The sequence below is a fragment of the Lissotriton helveticus genome, chromosome 1_1 (assembly GCF_964261635.1).
Source record: "Lissotriton helveticus chromosome 1_1, aLisHel1.1, whole genome shotgun sequence".
Classification (NCBI taxonomy): domain Eukaryota; kingdom Metazoa; phylum Chordata; class Amphibia; order Caudata; family Salamandridae; genus Lissotriton; species Lissotriton helveticus.
The window spans coordinates 135,171,733-135,196,972 of record NC_136057.1 but is presented as its reverse complement, the minus strand read 5'-3'; the positions used below and the strand labels follow the sequence as shown (position 1 = coordinate 135,196,972).

Sequence of the window (25,240 nt, the reverse complement as noted above, 5' to 3'; positions counted from 1 at the left end):
CATTGATGGCAGGGGCGGCCTTAGGCATGTGCAAAATGTGCTGAAGAAATAAAGTGAGGAGGGTCAAACGGGCTTGTTTAACGACCAAAACAGCTCAAGCCCCTACAAATACTAGAAAAACATGAGGAGATGCCTGGTCCACAGGACTGTTTGTGTGTCGTGTCAGAACTAGAACCGTGAGTCCATCAAATCACAATTGAATTGGTTGGTTGGTTGGTTGATAGCTTTATTTCGATATGCAGATATCATAAAAGCATTACAGAAATATATAAAAAATAGCACATCGTAAAAGAACTGTACAAGTTAAAATTGGGTAGATAAAAAAGATTCTGAATTGTACAACAATAAATTATTTAAAAAGGAATTAAATTGATATAGACAGTCTTTTTAGGCGAATCAACCATGCCCATTTTAGGAATTTAGACACACCACAGACTATGGGGGAGGATGTGTCAGTTAATAAAATCCGTGAAGCCACCGTGTAGTGGCGAGTTCCCAGTTGCCTGCAAAGAGGTTTAAGCCAATATCTTCTTGGGCGGGTGTAGTCAGGGCACTCAAAAAAGAAATGAGCCACAGTTTCTGGCCTAGTTGAACATAATGAACAGTATGGTGATGCCTGCGCGGGTGTGTTCCATCTTGAGAGCAAATCTCCTAGAGGTAAGGTGCCTACTCTAAATTTGATATAAAGTGTCCGGTCAGCAGGAATTGTAATTAAGTCCAAATAGGGCTCAAAGACGACAACGTCTTTTATTTTCAAGTAAGCTGCGGTGGAATTGCAGTGACGTGGATTACTGATGAGCTGGGCAGAGACCCACTCCCAATATAGTTTTTTCAGGGTCGCCTTAGGCGGGGCAGATTGTGTAGTCCAACAAGACCCCAGACCTAGGTCTCCCAGGAGATTTTTAATATCCCTCAGCCACTTAATCTTGTTCCAACCGCACATTCCCATCACCTCTGACAGCCCATCCGCATATGTTTTCAATTCAGGAACTCTCCACAGACGAGCCCATAAGAGGAGTGGCCGGAGGGGAGCCTGGTCCTTAACTGCTTTGCAACCCGCGTCCAAAAGCACCGGAACTGTTGGAGTGCTCATCGGAATGGCCAGGAGGTCCTTCAGAAATGTATTCTCTGCCTTGGAAAGTACCTCCACATTACCAAGGCCCCATAGCTCAGCCCCGTAAAGAGATGCCGTGACAGCTCTGGCTTTGTAAATGTCAATTACTGGAGCTACACATTGCTTGGAAGAATTGCGGTACTCATTCAACAAAGCTCCCCCCACCCTTTTATGACTAAGGGTCATTTTGTTGATATGGGGTGACCAGCTCATGACATCACTCATACGGATCCCTAAATAATCAAATTCTGAGACTCTCTCAAGGGTAACAGAGTTTAGTACTGGTGGACGACCAAGCTTGCGTGGAGGGTGCATGATCAAGTATTTGGTTTTTTCCACGTTTATGACCAACCCTCTTTTTGAGCAAAAGTCCTGAAAGCGGTTCAAAAGCTTCTGGAGGCCCTGGGGAGTTTTTGAAATGAGCAGGGTGTCGTCCGCAAACAACAGGGTTGGAATCCTCACGCCCCCCAAAGAGGGGGCGTCTGCTGGTTCTTCAAGCAGGTGCTCTACCACACCATTCTCGTACAGGGAGAATAGTGTGGGAGCTAATACGCAACCCTGTCGGACACCCCTATTAACCGGGATCCTGTCGGTCTTTTCCCCGTTCTGGCCCCATCGCACCTGGGCATAGTTGTCATTATGTAGTTTGATGAGGAGCAGTAAGATGTAAGGGGGCAGCCCAAGACCCTGCAAGACCCTCCAGAGTTCCTCCCTAGGAACCAGGTCAAAGGCAGTCTTCAGGTCTATAAAGGCCAAATAAAGACTGCCCTTGCCCAGTTCCACCACCTTCCAGTGTAGAAGCAATAATCTAAACACTTGCTCAATAGTTCCTGTACCGGAACGAAAACCCGCCTGCAGGTCGGACAATATATAATTTTCATCCACCCAATGAAGAATCCGCCCCAAAATCGCCTTTCCCGCCACCTTCTGTGTAGAATCGATGAGGCTTATTGGCCTATAGTTCCCCGGTTGGTCCCGACAACCGGGGGACAGGGACAGGTCCTCCGTCTAGGATGGCATTCAAGATAGCGGAAATCAGTGTGCCCCATTCACCCCGATAGGCTCGAAGAAGATCTCCTGGCAGCCCATCAGGACCAGCTGCTTTCAGGGGTATCAGGGATTTGATCAAGTTCATAACCTCCCGTGCAGTAAAAGGGTCAGTGGCTCTATCCAGTGCAAATGGGGGAAGGGAAAATGGGTCATCAAGTGACCCTTCTACAGCAGAGTAGAGGGCGTTAAAGAGGTTAAACCACGTCTGTGCTGGGATCGTACAGGTCCTCAAGGTGTCATCAGGGCGATTCCTACTGCCCACCAGGTCCCAAAAGCCTTTGGCATCTCTCCCCCTACTTGCAGCCAGGAGATCCTGCCAAAAGTTATCCTCCCATTCCTTTTTGGCAAACACTGTGAGTACAACCTTCTAGCCTCCCTAGTCCTTGTTTGGCACTTAGATTTCACTGCTTCCATGAGCAGTGTCTTGGTTATCCTGCACTTGTGGTTATACCAGCCCTGTCTTTTACATGGACGTGTCTTCCCGCCATTGTGACTGAATGGGACAATAAACAGGTTGCTTATGGTCTGGGTTAGACTACAAAACCGGTCATGCAGCTCCACCGGCCCGCCCTCAAGAGAGTCCAAATTATCTGAGGCTGTGGATAAGAGCTGAGATATGATGGTCATCTTCTCATCCGAGAGCGTGAGCTTAGCCCACTTCAGCCGTCTACCACAGTTCGAGACAACTGATTCACCGGGAGCAATAACACATGTAGATGAACCCCCTATGTCCTCAAACCACCCAGGAGACAAGGCAAGGGAAAGCAAGTTGTGATCGCTTTCCACGGAGGATATGATCTCCATATCTTCCACCGAGCTCCATAGATGGACGTCAAGCAGAATGTAGTCAATTCTTGACGTGTGGTTGGGCCTATTATACGTATGGGCTCCCGCTTTATCAGATCTAGTCCTTCCATTGAGGGCCCTCAGGTCAAACTCCATGGTGAGAGAATTGACCTGAAGTGCCACCTCGGTCCATCTCTTTATTGGGCTAAGCTCTAAAGCCGGTATCCCCCTCCTGTAGTCATCCTCCTCCTGATCTTGGGTGACTTCTGAGCCAAGAGGCTCAAAGGTGCAATTAAAGTCGCCCGCGACCAGGGTACATAGCTTATACGGGGAGGATCTAAGCAGACCCTCTAAGAGAACTATAGTGGGTGATTGTTTGCCTCCTTTTATGCCCCGCGTGTAGATATTAAAAATGTTAAGAATGACTCGGCCCCTGGAATTTTTTAAGGTGATATTAAGGAGATCCGGACAGTTTGTTTGATGCTCCTCTACCCTGCAATTAAGGGAGGAAGATACCCAAATTAGAAGGCCTCCCGAGGGACGCCCCCTGCCCAATTCCGGGTAAACAGCAGGTGTGAAATGAGATGAATAACCCGCCTTGTGCAGGGGCTCCCTGCTCCAGGTCTCCTGGAACATGCAAATGGAGTACTCCTCCACAAGAGCATTCCAGTCAGGCAAGGCCAACTTCCTAACTAGTCCAGCCACGTTCCAGCTGAAAACCCTAATGAGTGGGTCCGTCACAGCTGCAGCGCTACTGGACATGACAGTGCCAACCAACCCCACCTCTGCCAAAGTGGGATGGTCGATGACAACTTCAGTTGGGTCCCGCCCCACACCTAATTCCAGATTAGCCATTAAGGCTACCTGCCTCCCTGTTGCGGTAGGTGAACCTGTCAACTTTGGTGGTGAATGGGAAACTCCATCAGTTTTTAAATCCCCCCGTGCCTCCCCAAGAGAATCAGCTAGTCAGTACCCCCTGGGACCCCAACTCGGCCTCGGCCACACGGCATGTGGCTGGAACAGAGGCATTGCAGGATGCCATTGGCTCTCAAAGATGTTATGATAAGTAGCCCCGGGGATTTGACCAGGACATTTCGTAGCCAGCCGTGGGTAGAAGTATGTTAAATCGACCACATCAATACCTGGTCCACCCATGACCTGCTCAGAATTATATATTGCGTGAGCAACTCTCATATCTTGAAAGTTGACTACCACGCAATCACCCTCAAACGTTTTCTTTCCCTGTCCAATCCAATCTACCCTACGCACTCCAAGAATCACCCCATCCACTCCCATGGGAAGGGGTCTATTGGCTTTTAGCCAGTGGATGATTTTATTCTTCAGTGCCTGGTGGTTTTCTGGCTGAGCATACTTCAGGACGGGAACATTAATGAGGACGGCAACATATGGATGACACTCTGGGGGGAGATTAACTGGGGGGCATTTTCGAACCACCTTCGGCGGTATGGTCGCAGGAGGAGAGACTACAGGATGGCTCAGTGCTGCTTTTGCCTTTAAGGCCGGGGCAGCTACCCTGGCATCGTCAATTTGATGAGCCGGTCGTTTTGGGATAATAGGGGCCCCTCCCACTTGCAACTTCCTTTGATCAGGTTTGAGCTTTGCATTCCTCACTATCGGGGGGTACTAGCATGGACCTGGGCAGTATGAATTATAGGTCCTGATTTTACAGTACCAGGGTTCTCAGAAGCAGTTAACGTATCTTTCCCTACCGCTACGGCGTATACAGACGTTGTTGGTAATGCTGCTTGAATTGAGCCCCCGAGATCCCCCTTCCCAACATTCCCACCCGCGATGGACTCCCTAGGTTTGGACTGTAGTTTAATGAGAGTTTTCAGGGAAAAAAAGTTATCCCGCGTGGTCTGTTCGAACCTATCAAGCCTATCCCCCAGACTCTTCACTTGGTCGATAAGCGGGCACACTAGAGACTTAACCAAATTCTCAACGAACTTAGGGGTAAGCGCTTCGTGAGGAGATTTTGAAGGTGGGGGAACGATGAAATGTGCCTGTGTGGTTTCAACCACAGTTACCAGAGGATCATTTCCTCCGGCTGAATCAGTGGTCGATGTAGCAAGTCCACGGCTATTTGATATGGCAGGACCTCTTGGGACATACTTCCTCAGGCGCTTGTGGCGTGATATAAAGCTACCCTTCTGTGTGCAAGTAACCCTTTTTCTCTTAGTGCGAACCAGGGGGGCTTGTGCCAAACATGAAAAAGTGGGAGCCTGTAAGAGGACCTGAGGAAGCGGTTGACACACCAGACCGGCAGAAGTACTAGGGGGTGTAGTAGATAGAGGTCCTGTAATCACTGGACTAGAAGTAATGGGCAAGGGTTGTACTACCATGCTTTCCAACCTATCGATGCTTGCCCCTATTGCTTCAATCCGTGGCTGCTCAGAGAAAATCCCAGGTAGAGTGGAGGCTGGCTGGGTAGGTGTTGGAGACAGGGCATGTGCCACTGGTCCTAACGAGGAGCGTCTGGCCGGGAAGGAATCTTGTGAGAGGCGGCGTTCCGTCTTCACAATCTCCTTCTCAATGACAGCAGCTACTCTTGTAATAAATTTGTCCATCGTGCCAATCATAGAGCACCCTGCAGCACCCTCACCCCCGCCTCTCAGAGCTTTCCCAGAACGGGTAGACATGTGGGCCTCTAAACCCCCAAGGGATTACTAACTCTGTAGAAAAAGATGGCAGATGACAGGGGGGTGGCCCAGCCCAGCCTTTGACAGCCCCTGACTGCCTCAGACTGCCCGCCCTTTGCCCGGGCTTCGCTCGGCGTCCCGCTCGCGTCCCGCTATGCGAATGCTGATCCTTGATGAAGGGGCGTTGCGGGCGGGGGGCGTGGTGACCAGGGGGCGGGGCGGCACTTGCAGGCGATACGCTGAGCCTTCTGGTCAGTGTAGTTGTGGTTGCTGCCGCTGCACCGCTTGCTCCGCCTCCTCGCCTGGAAGTCAGCAGCTCCTCAGCACACAGGAGAACCGAGCTGCTCCTCGCTGACCGCAAGAAGCGGCCAGCGGTAGCCCTTTTGAAAGGGGTGAAGAGCAGAGCTCGGTCGAGGGTCCTGGTCCCAGTCCACGTCGTCACCCACAGGTATGGTGTCCCGCTAGATTTCCAGCAACGCCCGCTTTTGGCCGGGTGGGGGGGCGTGGTGACCAGGGGGCGGGGCGGCACTTACAGGCGATACGCTGACCCTTCTGGTCAGTGTAGTTGTGGTTGCTGCCGCTGCACCGCTTGCTCCGCCTCCTCGCCTGGAAGTCAGCAGCTCCTCAGCACACAGGAGAACTGAGCTGCCCCTCTCTGACCGCACGAAGCGGCACCCGCGGAGCGGGTGCGGCGAGCGGTGAAGCAGTCAGCGGTAGCCCTTTGAAAGGGGGGAAGAGCAGAGCTCGGTCGAGGGTCCTGGTCCCAGTCCACGTCGTCACCCACAGGTATGGTGTCCCGCTAGATTTCCAGCAATGCCCGCTTTTGGCCGGGCGGGGGGCGTGGTGACCAGGGGGCGGGGCGGCACTTGCAGGCGATACGCTAAGCCTTCTGGTCAGTGTAGTTGTGGTTGCTGCCGCTGCACTGCTTGCTCCGCCTCCTCGCCTGGAAGTCAGCAGCTCCTCAGCACACAGGAGAACTGATCTGCCCCTCGCTGACCGCACGAAGCGGCACCCGCGGAGCGGGTGCGGCGAGCGGTGAAGCAGTCAGCGGTAGCCCTTTGAAAGGGGGGAAGAGCAGAGCTCGGTCGAGGGTCCTGGTCCCAGTCCACGTCGTCACCCACAGGTATGGTGTCCCGCTAGATTTCCAGCAACGCCCGCTTTTGGCCGGGTGGGGGGTGGGGTGACCAGGGGGCGGGGCGGCACTTGCAGGAGATACGCTGAGCCGTCTGGTCAGTGTAGTTGTGGTTGCTGCCGCTGCACCGCTTGTTCCGCCTCCTCGCCTGGAAGTCAGCAGCTCCTCAGCACACAGGAGAACCGAGCTGCTCCTCGCTGACCGCACAAAGCGGCACCCGCGGAGCGGGTGCGGCGAGCGGTGAAGCAGTCAGCGGTAGCCCTTTGAAAGGGGGGAAGAGCAGAGCTCGGTCGATGGTCCTGGTCCCAGTCCACGTCGTCACCCACAGGTATGGTGTCCCGCTAGATTTCCAGCAACGCCCGCTTTTGGCCGGGCGGGGGGCGTGGTGACCAGGGAGCGGGGCGGCACTTGCAGGCGATACGCTGAGCCTTCTGGTCAGTGTAGTTGTGGTTGCTGCCGCTGCACCGCTTGCTCCGCCTCCTCGCCTGGAAGTCAGCAGCTCCTCAGCACACAGGAGAACCGAGCTGCCCCTCGCTGACCGCACGAAGCGGCACCCGCGGAGCGGGTGCGGCGAGCGGTGAAGCAGTCAGCGGTACCCCTTTGAAAGGGGGGAAGAGCAGAGCTCGGTCGAGGGTCCTGGTCCCAGTCCACGTCGTCACCCACAGGTATGGTGTACAATTGAAATAGCACTGGGCTGAAAAAATTCCCATCAGCCCACCCTTATGGTGGAGTATCGTCATGTGGGATACAAATCATAAATCCAGATCTCACCCAACGCACCTGGTGATGATGCGGAGATGGATTTTGAAAGTATTCTTCTGAAACACAGTGTTTTTCAGGTAGTGCTAATGGAGTGCAGTGCTAGTGGAAAATAAAGTGAAGATTAAAGTGAGGATAAAATTGACTCCTAGGACAAAAATTTAGTTTAATAGGTATTGTCCTAAGGTCCAAAAATAAAAACAACGCCTGATAGTTTAAAATAATAACTATCTGTTGGCGCAGTGCAGTGAGGTCGACATGTTTCAGCTCAAATGGACAGAGTGTCCAAGCTTTCTTCAGGACCGGATGGAAATAGCGACTGCAATTGTGAAAATTTTGATAACAATAATGCTACTAATTATGCACAGATACAATGGATTACTCCTACCAGGAACTTGGAACCCAAATGTTTTCTGGCGGATATCCAATCATTCATTCTTTCCTAAAAAGAAAAAGAAAAATAGTGCACAACAGCAAGCAGTGAAATAGTGCATGATGGTATCTCGGTAGAAAGAACACAACACAACAACACAAACAGGGCGAAAGAGAAAATCTCTACACCACTCAGAAGACTGAAAGTTCTCCTGGTATTACCAATATACATTTAAGAATAGAAACAGTAGTTGTAAAGTATAACTTACCCAGCGTTTTGTGGGAAGTTACCTCACCTCACCCGGCACCCGCTTGGGGAGAAGGAGGCCCCGCTCTGTTAGAACGCTGGGCCATATAGATATTAAAAAGGGTGGGGCTCAGGATAGACCCCTGGGGAACCCCCACCTCTAGCGGCCGCATTTCAGCGGAGAACGGAGGTGCCCAGACCACTTGACAGCGGCCGGTCAAAAAAGACTTAAACCAGTTCCACACCGTCCCGCGAAAACTGATCTCCCAGAGTCTTAAAAGGAGACCGTCGTGGGGGACGGTGTCGAAAGCCGCCGACAAGTCCAGAATAACCAGAATGGCCTCACCCCCAGAGTCAAGAGTCTCTCTGATGGCATCGGTGATTTCGAGAAGGGCTGTCTCCGTGCTAAAATTAGCTCGGAAGCCCGATTGAGAGTCATGTAAGATGTTATTGCTCTCAATAAAGTTGGAGATGGAGAGCTGCACATGTTTCTCAATCACCTTTGCCAGAGCAGGGAGGAGGGAGATCGGCCTATAGTTAGCGTGAGCAAGAGGATCCAAGGTAGGCTTTTTGAGCAGTGGCAGGATCAAAGCATGTTTCCAAGCCAAAGGTACCTCTCCCGTGACCAGGGAGAGATTGAGCAGCGGATTAAGCAAGATGTTAACTGCAGGCGCTACTCTTCCCAGGCATTTCGCTGGACAGGGATCAAGTGGCGATCCAGATTGAAGCCGGGACAAGAGGTCGAGAGATGTAGCAGAGGGCATAGGAGGAAAGACAGAAAGAACAGGACCTTTCTCTTCCAATGATGAGGGGAGAGCAGTCAGTTGACTAACAGTTGAAAAGAGGCCAACATCCGGGAAGGAATCCTGAATGGACTTTTATTTTATTTTATACGGGGAGGTATACTCCTTTACTATCCGAAAGAGTTCTTTACTTATATTTTCAGCCTCATCAATTCTACTCTCCAAATATGCTCTTTTTCCGTCAGAGATATGCTTGTGGTAAAGCCTAATGGCATCCCGATATTTTGATTTATCGTCCGGATCATACTTGCGCCGCCACACTCTTTCAGCTTTTTTACATTCTTGACGCATTTTTCCCAAAGAGGACGTAAACCAAGGGGCCGAGACATGTCTAGCCGCCGACTTAGCTGGCTTACCCGGGGCTAGCTCATCAAATCTGTCGACCAGCCACTTCTGGACCGAATCTAGATTTTCCTCCAGATTACCGGTAAGGCAACAAGGATGGCGGCGGAGAGCATCGGACAGCATTTCCGCCGTAACTTGATGAAATGGCCGTACCAGCCGTTTCACATGTTTCAGCGCTCTAGGGCCAGTCGTAGCAGAGGTAGGAATACAAAAATTGATTAAAAAATGGTCAGACCATAAAACTGGAAGCGGTGGGGACACACCAATCAACCTGGTCGAGAGAATCTGATCAATAGTATGGCCTTTGATATGAGTAGGGCTGGTGATGTAAGAGACCAGCCCTAGAGGAGAGACAATGGCCTGCAGCTTAATAGTGTCAGGATCCGCTGCATTGTCCATATGAAGATTCAGATCTCCCAGCAAAATGCAGTGCTCCGATCTAAGGCAGGGCACAGAAAGCGCCACCTGCAATTCACCAAAAAAAGAGCCAAAAGGCCCAGGAGCTCTATAGATAAGGATCCCAGTGCACGTTTGACAAGGAGATAGCCCAAGGGTAAAGCCTAAGGCTTCACAACCCGTGATATTATCAACGGGAAAAGTAGTGCAAGGAAAACACTTATCCACGATCAATGCCACACCCCCACCCCTGCCTCCCACTCTATCCCTCCTAAAGATGGTATAATTCGGAGGTATAGCAGTCGCCAGGTCTGGGCCCGAGCACTCTCCGAGCCAAGTTTCTGTCCGAAACAGGCAAGATGTTTTAGAGTCAGACAGCATATTCCAGATATCAATGGACTGTCTGCTGAGGGATCTAGTATTAAGGAGAGAGCATTGATAGTACGTAGGAGGGGTCTCAAGTACGAATCCCTTCTGGCCAGAAACCCGCCAGCCACATGTCGGACAGCCCTTCCTAAGGGAGCGACCGCCCGGAAAGACATGATGGCAATTGGAGGACTGTCTGTGCAGAGCAAAAAGCTCCGTGAAGGTATAAAAGAGCATGAAAACAGGTCATACGACGTCCCCAGATATAAAATAAAAAGGAACAAATAAGGCCCCCGGTCCTACCTCGTCCGCCTCCGAGACGCTGACGAGCGCAGACGGGCAGGACTCTGGCACGACTCAGGCGCAGGGAAGGCGCTTCCTCTGCGCGTCACCGCTGCGCGCCAGGAGGCGAGCTTTAAATAGCCTGCTCTCAGCGTCCACGAGCGCAGGGACGCTCCAAGATGGCGTGCGCAGCTCTCTTCCCAATCCAAGATGGCGCTCCCCGCCCACAACCTCCCCGGAACCGGACCCGCAAAGCAGCGGTGGGACTTCCAGAAGAATTATGGTGCAGGTAAGGGGCAGGACAGGGTCAATAAAAACAAGGGATAACTGAAAACCAAAAAAAAATAAATACCAAAAACGGACGATTAAAAATTATGCAGAGCAGCGCTCTAGGCACGCGCGACCAACAGCGAGGCGCCGAAGCAACTCTCGACCACAGGACACCTTTACCAGGCTGCCCCCTCACTGAGCTCGCCTTAAATAGCCTGCTCTCAGCGTCCACGAGCGCAGGGACGCTCCAAGATGGCGTGCGCAGCTCCCTTCCCAATCCAAGATGGCGCTCCCCGCCCACAACCTCCCCGGAACCGGACCCGCAAAGCAGCGGTGGGACTTCCAGAAGAATTATGGTGCAGGTAAGGGGAAGGACAGGGTCAATAAAAACAAGGGATAACTGAAAACACCCCCAAAAAAATACCAAAAACGGGCGATTAAAAATTATGCAGAGCAACGCTCAAAGCGCGCGCGACCAACAGCGAGGCGCCGAAGCAACTCTCGACCACAGGACACCTTTACCAGGCTGCCCCCTCACTGAGCTCGCCTTAAATAGCCTGCTCTCAGCGTCCACGAGCGCAGGGACGCTCCAAGATGGCGTGCGCAGCTCCCTTCCCAATCCAAGATGGCGCTCCCCGCCCACAACCTCCCCGGAACCGGACCCGCAAAGCAGCGGTGGGACTTCCAGAAGAATTATGGTGCTGGTAAGGGGCAGGACAGGGTCAATAAAAACAAGGGATAACTGAAAATCAACAAAAAAAAAATACCAAAAACGGGCGATTAAAAATTATGCAGAGCAGCGCTCTAGGCGCGCGCGACCAACAGCGAGGCGCCGAAGCAACTCTCGACCACAGGACACCTTTACCAGTCTCAGATGGGTTATCCTCTTAGAACTGTTTGCTTACAGGAAATCCAGAAGAATGATTGAAATCTCATCTGGGCATTCAGACATTGTGGCAGGCGTGACCTACACAAGTACCTGTAGCACAACAAAACACAACATATCTTACACTGTGTAGTGTTGTGTAAATAAGGAATGACAAAACTCTTTTGATTCCTGATGGACTATGTAGTCCTGTGACATAAACATTGAAGGGTAATGAACTGACTGCAGGTTTAGAACGTTGAGTTCTTGCTTACACTCTGATCAATAAAGAAGACAGGCATAACTACTCTCCATGTGTGGTGCAGTCATTGGCGAGTGCCCGGGCTACGTAGAAAGCTATACATCACAATCCGTGTCTTCTGCAGACTTGGAGAACATTTACTTCTGTCCACCCATAGGAACGCCTGTGACCTCCAGGGATCGTCTGATTTGTTGTTTTATTTTGTTTTTTTTATTGAGATTTTATGGCAGCAGCAAAACGAAAAACCAGCAATGTTACAGAAAGAAAAAACATAGGAAAAAGAGACAAAGCAAAGGAAAAATTATGAATATCCATACATATTACTGAATATCTTAACAATTCCACTGTTAACATTAATTTCCTATCCAATTAGCGATTGGGGACCATAAATTACATCCAAAAGTTTTCTTTCTAATACCCTTCATTTTATATAGTGCAGTTTCTAAATGATACATAGACAAAAGTTTAGTTTGCCACGTAATAAGATTAGGTGGTTCCTCATCAAGCCAACGAGAGGTAATACATGAACGATATACGGACATGCAAAGAAAAAGAAATCCTTCATCCGCATCAAGGCCCTGATTAACCATGTTCTCTTCGCATCCAAAAATAAACAGTGCTGCTGTTAATTTATTTGAAATGCATAAACTTTCAGAGAGAAAACGCTCTACATCAGCAATAAATTGACCCAATTTCGGGCACAGAAAAACATGTGGGCAGCATCCGCTGCGTGATGGCTGCACCGATTACAATTTGTCCCCCGCCCTGAACTCCATTTGGCCAATTTCCCTGGTGTATAATATAACTCAAAAACTGACATAAAATGCTGATTTATCAGTGGGCCATTCAACAAAACTTTACCGGCAATTGCAATGCTTCTCTCCAAGTTAACACAATGAACATTCAGTTTATTCTGCCATTTAACAGCTCTAACCTCTAAATCGTCTTCTACATTTTCCAAAAGTAACTGATATAAGGGCCCCATTTTGTGCCGATGTTTAATCGCTTCAAAAATCGCAATTTTCCCCAAAACAATCATGGATTTTGATAATTTCTGTACACAAAAACTTCGTAACTGAAGGTACTTAAAAAAATCAGAACGGGGTATATGGTATGCCTTCATTAAATATTCAAATGAGACAAAGTCGTTCCCCTGAAATAAATCCCCAACCTTGTTTATCACTAAATTAGACCATCTATGCATCACACCATCATGAAATAATTCTGGAAGGAGGGCACAGTTCTGCAAAGGAGTGTATATATTTAAGTTGGCGCCTAACCGGAGTCTCTTCTTAATAGTTCTCCATATAGCATAAGCCGTATCGAAAATCTTAAATTTGTTTTTTTTATAATAACTAGGCTTGATGATCCAATTTAAACACTGTTTAGCCTCAGCACCCAAACGCATTTCATAGATGGATGGCATCAAGAAGTCCTCCGTGGAGTCTTCTGGCAGTATTAAAACACCCATATGCTGCAGTATCGCCATCCAATGATAAAACTGGAAATTCGGGATACCCCATCCCCCTCTCTCTCGAGGCAGCACGCAGCTTTTTAATGCTCTCCTAGCCCGATGGTACCCCCAAAGAAATCTAGAACACATTCTCTCTGTACGAACAAAGTAACCAGAAGGTATCAGAAAAGGAATAGCACGAAATAAATACAAAACTTTGGAAAAATAAGCATTTTTATCACGTTACTACGCCCTAAAAGTGAAAGCTTCAAATTGTTTACTCTTTCTAATATTTTGTTAGAAGATGCTATAACAGGGCCCAGATTAATAGGAATAATTTCTTTAATATTAGCTGTAATCTTTATTCCCAAATAGGTGGCCTCTTTTTCTAGTTTTATATTCTCTGGACAGCCTGCCAACGAGTGGATAAGCTGTGTTTTGTCAACATTAAGTTTGTATCCGGATAATCGACCGAATTTCATCGCAGATTCTACAATAATGGGTAATGCCGTAATAATCGCAGCTGTCACTACTGCAATATCATCTGCATAAGCGCAGACTTTAAAATCACAGTTATTTAGCTGCACAGGTTTAATTGCAGGGTTTCTCTCCAGATTTCTAATAAATGGGTCAATGTAGAGTGCGAACAGCAAGGGCGAGCAGGGACAACCCTGTATCGTTCCCCTTGCTATCCGCACTACCCCCGATGTCGTCCCAGAGACACGAATAGCAGCGGTCGGCTGAGAGTACAGCATCCGTATTGCATTAAAGAATTCCACAGGGATACCCTTTTTCCCTAAAACAGACCACAAAAAGGCCCATGTAACCCTGTCGAACGCTTTTTCGGCGTCCAACAGGGCCACACCAGCCGGAAGCTTGTTTCCTTTCCAGTAAAGAATTGGCTTGGTAGTTTGGTCTGCCCTGTTCCCATGATGCACTCGTCCAGGGACAGACTAATTTGCATGTAGCCAGGTTCTGAATTGGGATGGTGCAGTGAGCTAAAAAACAGTGATGAATCAAGCCCTGATCTTTTGACTGGGTATGAGTGTTCTGTTTAATTCAGATGCTCTGTCCATCACCACCCCCTTTTCTGAATCGTTTTGGCCACTATAGGAGTGGCAGGGTATGCTCAGACATGAGTCCCTTGCTCTTTGCACCATCAGGATTCAAGCAAGCCGGGCCGAAGACGGCTGCAATGCCAGAAACTGGTCCCCGGAAGCTTGTTTCCTTTCCAGTAAAGAATTGGCGTGATAGTTTGGTCTGCCCTGTTCCCATGATGCACTGGGCCAGGGACAGACTAATTTGCATGTAGCCAGGTTCTGAACTGGGATGGTGCAGTGAGCTAAAAAACGGTGATGGATCAAGCCCTGATCTTTTGACTGGGTATGAGTGTTCTGTTTAATTCAGATGCTCTGTCCATCACCACCCCCTTTTCTGAAACACCAGCCGGAGAGCATGTCCCCTGTGACCAATCCAGTAATCCGTCTAATATGGTCTGTAGTGCCTCTTCCCTGTATAAATCCGTGTTGTCTTAGACGAGCCCCGGCATCAGATCGTTTAGCCGATTGGCAATGAGCTTCGAATAAATGTTGCTGTTCGAATTCAGCAATGAAATTGGCCTATACGACCCCATTTCTTCCGCTTTATTGCCTTTCTTTTTAAAAACAACTATTATAGCTTCCGCCCATGAGCGCGGAGCCTTCCCCAGAAATGCTTGCTGACAAACATCCACTAGTTCTTTTTTTAGCTGGTTTCTAAATATTCTGTAAAACTCCAACGGGATGTTATCTGGCCCCATAGCCTTACCCTGCGCCAGCCCTAAAATTGCTATCTCGATCTCTCCCTAGTCTGGGGGTGCCAATAGATTCGATCGCTGAGCTTCGGATAAAGTTAACTGAATTACATCCTTTCGATATTCGCCCGGTTCAGACAGATCCACCTCCTCACTATAGAGGTGTTGATAAAACTCTCGAAAGGCTGTTAATACCTCCTCTTTAGTTTCCTGCGTAACCCCCTGCACATCCTTGATATTTGGTATATCATTATACGCCTGTTTCTCCCTTGCCCTTTTTGCTAACATTCTGCCTGTTTTTTCTCCAAACTCATATGCCACTTCCTTATGTTGAATATAATTGGCGGCGATTTGGTCAGCAATATTAGTGTAAACATTAGCCCTTTTAATAGAGATATCTTTTTGAACCAGATTAAATACTTCTACCTCTGCTCTTTGCCTTAAGTCCTCTGCCAACTTCTCCTCCTCCCTCAGAACCTGATCGAAATCCTGCCGTTGTTTAAGGAGGAACTGTTTGCGCTTAAATACAGAGAAGCTAAGGGTCTCTCCACGAACCACAGATTTAAACGTATCCCAGACTACCTCCTGGGTTGCCGTATTCTTGTTAATAGCAAAAAATCCCTCAATTGTTTTGGACATAAACTGACAGTACTGCTCATCCAATAGCAATTTCCGCTCAAAAGACCATCGTGGATGTTCCATTTTACCATCCATGTCAAGAGCCAATTCTATTACAATAGGGTTGTGATCAGAAACCAATTTCGGGTGGATTTGGATTTTAGGTTTAGTTAAAAGTGCGGATGTAGCAAAGAAGTAGTCCAGTCGTACAAATTTTGAGTGGGGGACTGAAAAGAATGTAAACCCCGAATCATTCGGACTCTTAACGTGCCACACATCGTAGAGGCCATGATCCATAAGCAATCTTCGTAGGGCCGTGAATACTAACTTCTTTCTCCCTATATATACTAGATTGGATCTAATATCGAAGCCAGCCCCAATATTAATATTACAATCCCCACACAGTAACACCGGAGTCATCAGTTGTGCCAATTCTAAATTAAGGAAGTTAAAGACTTCCGCGTCGTCCAGGTTTGGCCCATAAACATTACAAAGTGTGAACCCTTGCTGCCCCACCTTAAATTCAGCAGTTACCCAGCGGCCCCACTTGTCTGCAGCGGTCTTTACACAATCCGCCAGTCCCCTCTTTTTAAGTATCGCCACCCCTCTTTTAACACCAGATTGCTTAGAGAAAACTACCAGCTCCATTCCCATATTCTTTAAATATTCTCTATTGGCCCAGGCAATATGGGTTTCCTGCAGACAGAGGATATCTATACCCAGTATCTGAACAATCTTAGCTAGAATTTGTCGTTTTCTGGTGTCATTTAGGCCACAGATGTTTAATGTGCAGATCTTAATCTTCCTATCCACTGCCCTTATTAATCAAAACCAGTTCCTTGCAGAAATAACACATTTTAATTACCTTGCATCTTATACCACTTTCTATTAATTTTTCATAGTGCTTATCTCGTTTCTTCGCCTCAACATCTGTTATACCCTTAAAAAACAGATCTAAGTTACCTGCTGCTGCCGTTTTCACTCCCCCACCACCAAAAGCCCGTGCCCCACCCAAAACCCCCCCTTTCCTTCTACCCCACCCTCCCCTCCCCCGACCCATCCTTCCCAGCATATGAGGCCCAGGGACCATCAGTGCCTGCAATGATAGAGTACCGTGTCCCTCTCCCCTCTATCCCCTGAGGCCAAACCTCGTCTTAAGAAGAAACCTGAAAAAAAAAATAGAACAACAGCCAAATCCAAGAAAATAAACAAGCCATAACCCTAATCTAGGCCCCTTTCTTTCGACATTGTTCCAGACTATTACCTACACCCCCACCCCCTACAAAGTTTCCAAAAATTCTTTAGCCTGGATCTCTGACAAAAAGAGCTTAGTTTGGCCTTTCGACATGACAAAGTTTTGCCGGATTCTGTAAATACACCACAGCCCCTTTCTTTTGAAAATCCATTATAAGTTGCCGGAGATGCCACCTCTTAGAGACTGTGGCCTGACAGAAATCCGGTCTGACGAAAAAGTTGCAACCCTTGGCTGTTGCTTTCCTATCTGGTCTTGCCAAAGCATAAATGTCTTCGCGGGCTAGGAAGTTGTTAAAGCAAACTAATATCGCCCTAGGAAGGCTCACTTCTCCTTGACGGGGCTTTCTTACATTAAATGAAAACCTATGTGCCCTTTGAATTTCCCGGGTCCAGTCCCAGGTTGTCAGCTCCGGGAAGGCTTCTTTCAAAAGTTCGGCGATGAACTTGCGAACGTTTGAGCCTTCCAATCCCTCAGGAACCCCAAGGAAGCGCAAATTGTTCCTGCGGGAATGGTTTTCAAGTTCAGATAGTTTATAGCTCAAATCGTCGCGATGGGCCTTGATACATTCCAGTTCCTCTTTCTGTGTAGCAGCATTGTCCTTGAGAGCAGATATTCGTGCCTCTGCTTCCGTAACTCTACCTGCAGTTTCAGCTCCTAATTTTATCACCCGCCGCACTGCGTTTTTTACCTTGCTGCAGGTAACTTGTACACGAACAATTTCGGCTTTACTCTCGGCTCTATGGCCCATCATGGTTTCATATATAGTTACCAAAGTAATTTCCTGTGGGAGTGGTGTTTCTGATAGACTTGAAATCTCCTTCTCCCCAGCTCGAGCTTTGCTTAGACCTTGCGTTTCCTTAGCAATTTCGTTTGTAGCGGTACTGGATGTTTGAGGACAGTCTAATGTAAACTGCTGCGACCCTTTTTTATTTGTTTTCTTCTTTATAGTGGTATTGTCTGATTTGAATGTTTTTTTCCCTTCTAGGAAACTGCGGCATCCTGAAGCCATCAGAGATCAGCACGAATATGGAGAAGCTGGTGTCCGATCTGGTGCCTCGCTATCTCGACAAGGTGTGATACCCTTCGTTTTTTAGTGTGCCAGTATTTGTCATGAAGCGAGCTGATGAAACTAGGGATAAGCCTTAAATCAGCTTCTTAGATGTGTCTTGCAGGAATCTACTGCAACCCCTCAAGCATTTGACACATCCTGAAGTTTGTTTTCTAAACATGATAATTCTATTTGAAAAGAACACCTTGACCATTTCCTCTAGGTCTGGGATGTTGCGGAGCCTGGAAGAAGTCTATGGTGAAACCATGCTAATCTTGGTGGACCTGCCTGGGCTGGATCCCCTAGTACATGCTGTGGCTGCACCAGAGCGGCTAGCGCCTTGGCGTGTTGCTATCGTTCAGAGTACTTGTGGTGGTGGCAATGCTTCATGATGTACACCCTCAACTGAGGAGACATCTGCCAAGTACCCTTGTAAGTCTAGCGTGCTGGGGGAACCATTCTTTACCATGCAGTAAATACCACAATCTGCCTTTACAGGGCAGTCACTACCCCGACTGTAACATTACCACTCGTTCCTTTACCACACTAGACATTACAACTTGCTTTAGGGGGCGCGTTGTACTGGTGTTGGATTTTAAAGTCCAACACTATCTCTATGGTTCCATAGACTGGAGTTGGAATAGTAAATTATACTAGTACAATGTCCATCGCTTCCCTAAGGCAAGTTGTTGCAAGGAGTTGCGTCGTAAAGTAATGCGTGGTAACCTCGCATTCGGGGTAGAGACTGTGCTGTAAAGGCATGCACAGTAAATTCATGCGGTGTTCCATCATACATCTGCGTGCTTGGGGTTCCCACTTGCTATACGCTGTGGTATTAGACTGGTGATTAATACTGGCTGCTGTGTGGAACTGAGTGGCAGTGTGCCTTTCTCCTGATGAAACCCACAAGTGAGGGAACATTGAAGCACCCTACTACTGTCAGATCGTGTGTGAGAGGAGTGCAATACAAAAACTGTCTCACAGCAGTAGGGGGCTGCTATTCCTCCTTGTGCTCTTAGTCCATAGTGTGTTGTGAGTGTTACAACTAGAATAGGTTTGTGGTTAATAACACATGTCTCTGTATTGGTGGCTGTGCTTTAACTAGTGATGTAGGAAGGTGCAGATTGACATTGTGGGATGGCTGTGTAGAGATCACATTTATCTGGGCCTGGCAGTGGGGTGGCAGTGATACAGCTCTCTCTGAGAGGGCATGTGTTGTACTGACTGTGTGCCTTGGGTACTCCCGTGACCTGGTAGGCTGTGTGTAGCCAGGGGTTGTAGAGACCTCTTAAAGCTGGGGTGATTTAATCAGCTGTCAGAGGCAGAATCAAACAGGGCAAGGAGCAAGAAGAGGCCCTGATTGAGTGGATATTAGGGCAGGTTTAGAGCCCCCCCCGCCTCCTCCCCGAGGAAAGGGCAGGGAACTAAGTTCATACTGATGTCAGTAGAAAGGAAGGAAGTCGAAGAGTGAGTGAGAGAATTGCAGTGACTTTCAATTGTGGCTGCCTAGTCAGAAAGAGATTGCCATAGGGGTCCAGAGGGTGGTCAAAGCGGAACTGCAACAGGCGGGTGGCATGAGCCGTTAAAACTCTTTAAAAGCCTATTTACAGGAGTTTGGTGCCAGGAAAATCCAGATGCCAAACTAGGCCTTCCCTCATTAATTTCTTATTACTAAATAAAATGAGTAAAATACTTAAGTAGCATAATGTACATATTTCCAGCATCATCTGGGTGTCGCTTTGATCCTGCTTTGGGAGAAAGACTTGGTAGAGATGTCTTCACTGGAAGCCCAGAATCAATCAGATGTCATTGTAGATGGATGTGAAGACCACAGCAGTGTTTAAATAGATATCCATTAAATACTATGATTACACTGGGGTTACTAGATCTGATACAGTTCGACTGCTTTTTCAGGCTTGCAGTGTCATGGTGGGGTACAGATGTTTGCTGCCTCCAGCTGCTGTTAGATGATTCTGAACAAGTTAATGTGGTGGACTCTTTGCTCTCCTCCTTTGACACAGACGCGGAATAGTCTACAGTGCCCCCTTTACTTGCTCAATCTTGCTTCTCTGGATCAGCCCATGCCTCTTTGGATGTGCCCCAACTTTTATCCTCACTTCTTCCTAAAAACTTGAGCACTGAATGTGAGAAGCAAGTGTGGATGTAAAGATGGACCATGTGTGGAAGAGGCTGTGATTGTGTTGACGTGGAGTGGATATAGTTGCTAAAGGTTATGGGTGACGCGTCTCTCCTTGACAAACTCCATATCACATGGTGAACTTCAGGTGGGAGGTGTCCGTCATTATATGCACTAGTCACATCAAGGATGGACTATGGCAACCTTCTCTATTTGGGCACCCTGGAGAAGAATCTTAACCGCTTACAGGTCCTACAGAACGCCGCTGCCCGACTGGTGCTTAGACTACCCAGAAGAGCTGCTTCTGCAGCGGCTCTCCGGTCTCTGCACTGGCTTCCAGTCAGAAGCAGGGTAGAATTTAAAGCACTTTGCACATGCCATCGGATCATTAATGGGAGATCCCCTCTCCCTTTACAAGAACTTTTGACACCTTATGAGCCCCCCCGCTCCCCTGAGATCTTCCGGCTCTGGACTCCTGGCTGTTCCTAAGGTGTCCAGAGCGCGGATGGGGGGAAGATCTTTCAGATGCCTTGCAGCCGCTAGATGGAACAAGCTGCCTACGGCGCTTCGACTTGAGCCATCTGAATCAATTTTTAGAGCTAAGCTCAAAACTGCTCTATTTGCTTAGTTGATGCGCCGTTTCTGTAGGGTCCAGTAATGAAAGTAGCTCCTTAGCGCGGGGACACGCCGTTGTTGCGTCACCATGCGCATTACAAAACCCCCCAAATAGAAATAGAAATCTGGTTATTCACCGAAATGACCCAGAGAACAAACTCCATATGGTTGCAGAGGAGCGCCTTTACCCATCTACCATGTTAAAACCTGCTCCGGCTTAGTGGACAACAAAGAATGAAGGATGAAAAGACTGGCATCAGTTTGAACAGCTGGAGGTTATTCTAGGCCCTTTGCATTCCATTGTTGTAGCTGCTCTGCTATAGAAGGGGACAAACTGTATTCAAGTCAGACTTTGTCCTGTTCGAAAATGGACAGGACAGCCCGCACTGCTGGGCCATGTGTCCTTGGAACAGGAACCCAGGGAACCCTTACTGTGTTCTCACCCTGTAGGGCTGCAGAGGTTAGGGGCAACCTGAGTCCCAATGGCAGACCACTTAACCAGGTAGTTCCAGGACCTAGGACATGTGCATCTTCTTGCTCTGCAGCTCTGAGGGAAACATTGTTGTTTAACAAATGCACTCTTGCTTTCATGGCTGTGATGGAAGTTAGTCTCTGGGCAGGGATGGTGGGCTGAAGATGTAGGGTGTGAGGGAAACCAACATTCTTGTGGCATCCAATGCAGCTCAGGGTGTTCATCCTCCAGGTGCTAGAGGGCTAAGGCTGTTCTGAAGTTGGTTCTGAGGTGCAGGTAGTCCCACATTCTTCAGCAGGAGAGCTGGAATCATGATTTCTTGTGTTTTTTTACTGTGGTCTTTGAAGGAGAGTTTGATGTCCAGGGTGAACCCATCTGATTTAGTTGGGGGTGACTGCTGGGCGGGAAGCTTTCCAAGTTTATGTCGAAAGGCTGCCTTCAATTTGTGATTGTTTCATTGCTTTTCCAAATGGCATGAATTCAGCCTTGGTTGGACTGCGTGGAGTGGGATAGGTCCAAAGTTTTTGTCACAAAATCTCTTGGAGGATGAAGAACATGGGAGAACGTTTGCCTCTTGGGGTGCACCTCAAAAGATGGACAGTTTCTGGGATATTGTAGTTCACATATGGATGAATTAGTGATGGAGAGGGCAGATTAGAACAATTACATGACAGTGTCAGTGATGTTCATGTGTATTTGCACTTGTGAATTGGGGCTATGGAGTTCACTGAGTCAAATTGTGCAGAGAGGTTAAGAAGGATCAAGACGTAGGGGTCATAAGGCATTGTCGACGACTAGGCAACCAGTCTTTGTGCTACAGTGAGACCTGAAGCTAGATTGGTAGCTCTGTAGATGTTTATTCCTGCTGATCTTTTAATTGATTGAAGACTGTCTTCTCAATTATATTTCTGGTGGGTTATAAGAGGTTGCTTGCAAAAAGTCTAACCACTGGCAATAGCTTGGGTTAACATCCCAATACATTGTTCTTTTGCTCACCGTGCCACCTCAGTTTGGACCCAGCCATATGCAAATCAGTCTTGACCATGCTCCTCATGGGAACAGTCCAGCCTGAACTGCCAGGCCAGGTCCTACCTGAATCGGAACACAACCAACCCAGGACCAGTTTCACCCTAGTTATGGGCTCATCAGCCGGGTACAGCCACGCTGAGAGCACAGGACCCACATCTGGGCATACCAGTACCACTTAGGGTAGTTGGTGAGATCATCTAGTGCAGGGTGGGCTTTTTCAGAATGAGTGATTAGTCCTCTTCTGAGGTCACCTGAAAAGCTTTCTTGTCTGAGGAAGGTATTCATGATGTTGAGGTGAGGTGTGAGGGCATCTCTATGGAAAATATCACGATGAAAGAGGATCAAATGAAGTCTTTGGTGAGAGTGACGTTAATAAAATAGATGATGTCCTGAAAGATAAGGTTGAAAGCTGCCCACCTGGCAGTGTTTTGAGTTGGGTAGGAGCAGTGCTTAATTTGTAAAAGAATAAGGGCCAGATGTAGGAGCCATTTACCGACCGGTAACGGCCGATTTCGGCCGTTACCGACCGGTAAATGGGTTTTTGGTATGTAGGGGCACTTTTTTACTGAATCGGTAAATCTACCGATTCGGTAAATTTACCGATTCTGTAAAATACCGAATCGGTATTTTTACCGATTCGGTAAATCTCAGATGTAGGTGGGACTCTTCAGAGTCCCAAGGGCCCTACAAATTCGGTATTTTAACACCCAATCCAATTGGGTGTTAAAATACCGAATTCAGGTGTGCATGCACATGTGTGCATGCACACCTATGCCATGTGACAGACAGACATGCCCTTAGGGCATGTCTGTGTGCCACATGGCGCACATGTCAATTCTTGGAGTGCCAGAGGGTGTCAAAGTGACACCCCCTGCACCCTTGCTAAAATCGGTATTTCCCATTGATTCCTATGGGCCTCACAGCCCATAGGAATCAATAGGAAATACCGATTCTGTAATTACAGAATCGGTAAATACCGAATATTACCGATTCGGTAATTCCACATCTGGAATTACCTACATCTCCCCCCCTCTATTTTACCACTTCTTAAATACCGAATCAGTAAAATTCGGTATTTAAGAAGTGGTAAAATAGATTTACCTTAAGTGCCATTTCCCAAAGGTTTGGTCAGACGTCCACACCCCACACTATTGAATGTCAAGGTGCTGAATACAGAGCCTGCCAAGTCTTGTCTCCACCTCATGCCTCTTTCATTCACCACCAGCCCCCTATCACACTTCTGCATGTTCTTTTTCATCCCTGATGTCTCCCTTTGTTGCCGGTTTTCTGTCTTTCTTTTCTGCCTTCCCCTTTTGTATTTTTATTTTTCTTGCTCTGAGTCAAAGTCTGGTGAGTTAAAATAAGTGTTTGTCCTAAATAAATGTGAGTGATGCTGGGCCCTACCTGCAAATCAGCTCCTCAAATTGAGCTTTGGGTAGGAGGCAGAGTGAATTTTAGATGTTTTTCATGATGCAAGTCCTGATACTGTTTATTCTTTCAGTGACTTGAAGTGGGTGATGACACTGTGATTGTTCATTGAACAGCTCTTACTCATCTACCGGTTTGTGCCCTGTCACCCTCCCTCCCTCTTCTTTCATGCTGTGTCTCTCACCCTCGCCCTCCTCTTTCCCTCCTTCATTTGCTGTCTACTTCCCCTGCTCCTACCCCCTCCCACCTGAATCGCTCCCCTTGCCTGCTTTTTCCCTTACGCATATGCCCTTATTGTTTGTCTCGACTGAACATGTAACTATGTAGCTATGCTCTAATAACTGTGTAACCTTTGTAACTATGTAACCTTCAACAATGGTCTGATACTCATGTAAAGCGCTCTGATACCTCTGGGTCTAGCCAACGCTATATAAAACTTTTCAAATAAAAATCAAATAAATAAAATGCGACAGGAGGGTCTGGCAAACAAAGTGTTTGCCTGGCTTGGGGGGCGGAGCTAGCCAGCAAGCGAGATGGCCGCTGCTTGAGCGAGCTCCTCGCCTGAGTCTGCACAATCCTTTAAAAAACATCCTTCCCCTCATGTACACCGCCGCTAATACACAGGGAGAGCTGTTGGGGACATTGGAGCATCAAGCGACTGACAATTGGCGGATAGTCGCAGCCGCAGCGCATTGTGATACCGGCCTGAAGACGCGGGCCTGGAGACGCCATTGCAGGGCCGGAGCCTCGGGCTCGAATAGAAAGCGGCCTGTGACGCAAGTCACGCACGGCGGCCGCGCTGCCGGGAGAGTCCCGCCCTGTCTTTGCGGAGTCCGCGATTGCTGTCCTGGGGCGCGAGACACACAGGGGTATCTGAGACGGCGAGGTGCAGCCCCCACGCATGAAACGAGGCTGCGGGGGGCGAACGGACGGACAAAACAAGCTGGATAGGCGTCTGGGAAGTAGAGGCCTATATTGAACAGTAATTGCGCCCGCCATTAGTAAGCGGTGGACACGGCGCCCCCCACCCCTGTTGGTCACCGTCTGGGGTTGCACGATTGTAGTGGCCCAGTGTCGAGTTGTGGGGGCGGATAGACCACGATCCCACGGGCCTCGGTGGCGGCCAGTGGGAGGTGTAGATACTTAGCTGGCTGAAGAAGCGTCCCCACATATACGGAGCAGAGGTGCGGTAACCAACCACGGGAACCCTGAGGCATACCGGACTCCTTTCCCCTAGGACTTGTCCCGGTGGCGAGGTGGAGAGCAGCCTCGGGAGTGGGCGACATCAAACGGGCCCCCAATCTGGCTTGCAATTGAGGCAATGCTCCAGGGCTGGACCACTATAAACTCTCCAGGCTACCACGCATAACAGCTGAAAGGTCACTGGGCCCGCTGCAAAGACTTAGTGATCTGGTACACTGGGCAGGTACGTGTGAGAGAGGCGAAGGGGCTGGCCCGACGGGCTATCTGGCGACTGGGGTGAGACAGGTTAGGGGTGGGCGCCGTAGGCCCACAGAGGAGTGCCACTACCACAGGTCGGCATGGCGCACACGGTGAACTAGCGGAGCGCCCTAGACGTGCCAAGCTACCAGCCCAGGAGGGCGTGTTGACCCCCCAGTGCCTTCCCAAGAAACGTCCATCTGCACGGGCCTTATATTCGTTACAATTGCTGCACCATGGGGAA

The 25,240-nt window shown here is 48.6% G+C and overlaps 1 protein-coding gene across 1 annotated transcript in view; it reads left to right on the top strand.

Moving 5' to 3' along the window:
* LOC144770799 (aldehyde dehydrogenase family 3 member B1-like) overlaps positions 1-25,240 on the top strand; it is a 223,638-nt gene that overhangs the window by 116,266 nt on the left and 82,132 nt on the right. Inside the window, exon 6 of the mRNA XM_078655597.1 lies at positions 17,813-17,898. Coding sequence (XP_078511723.1) covers positions 17,813-17,898 — 86 coding nt within the window. The remainder of the gene's footprint in view (positions 1-17,812; positions 17,899-25,240) is intronic.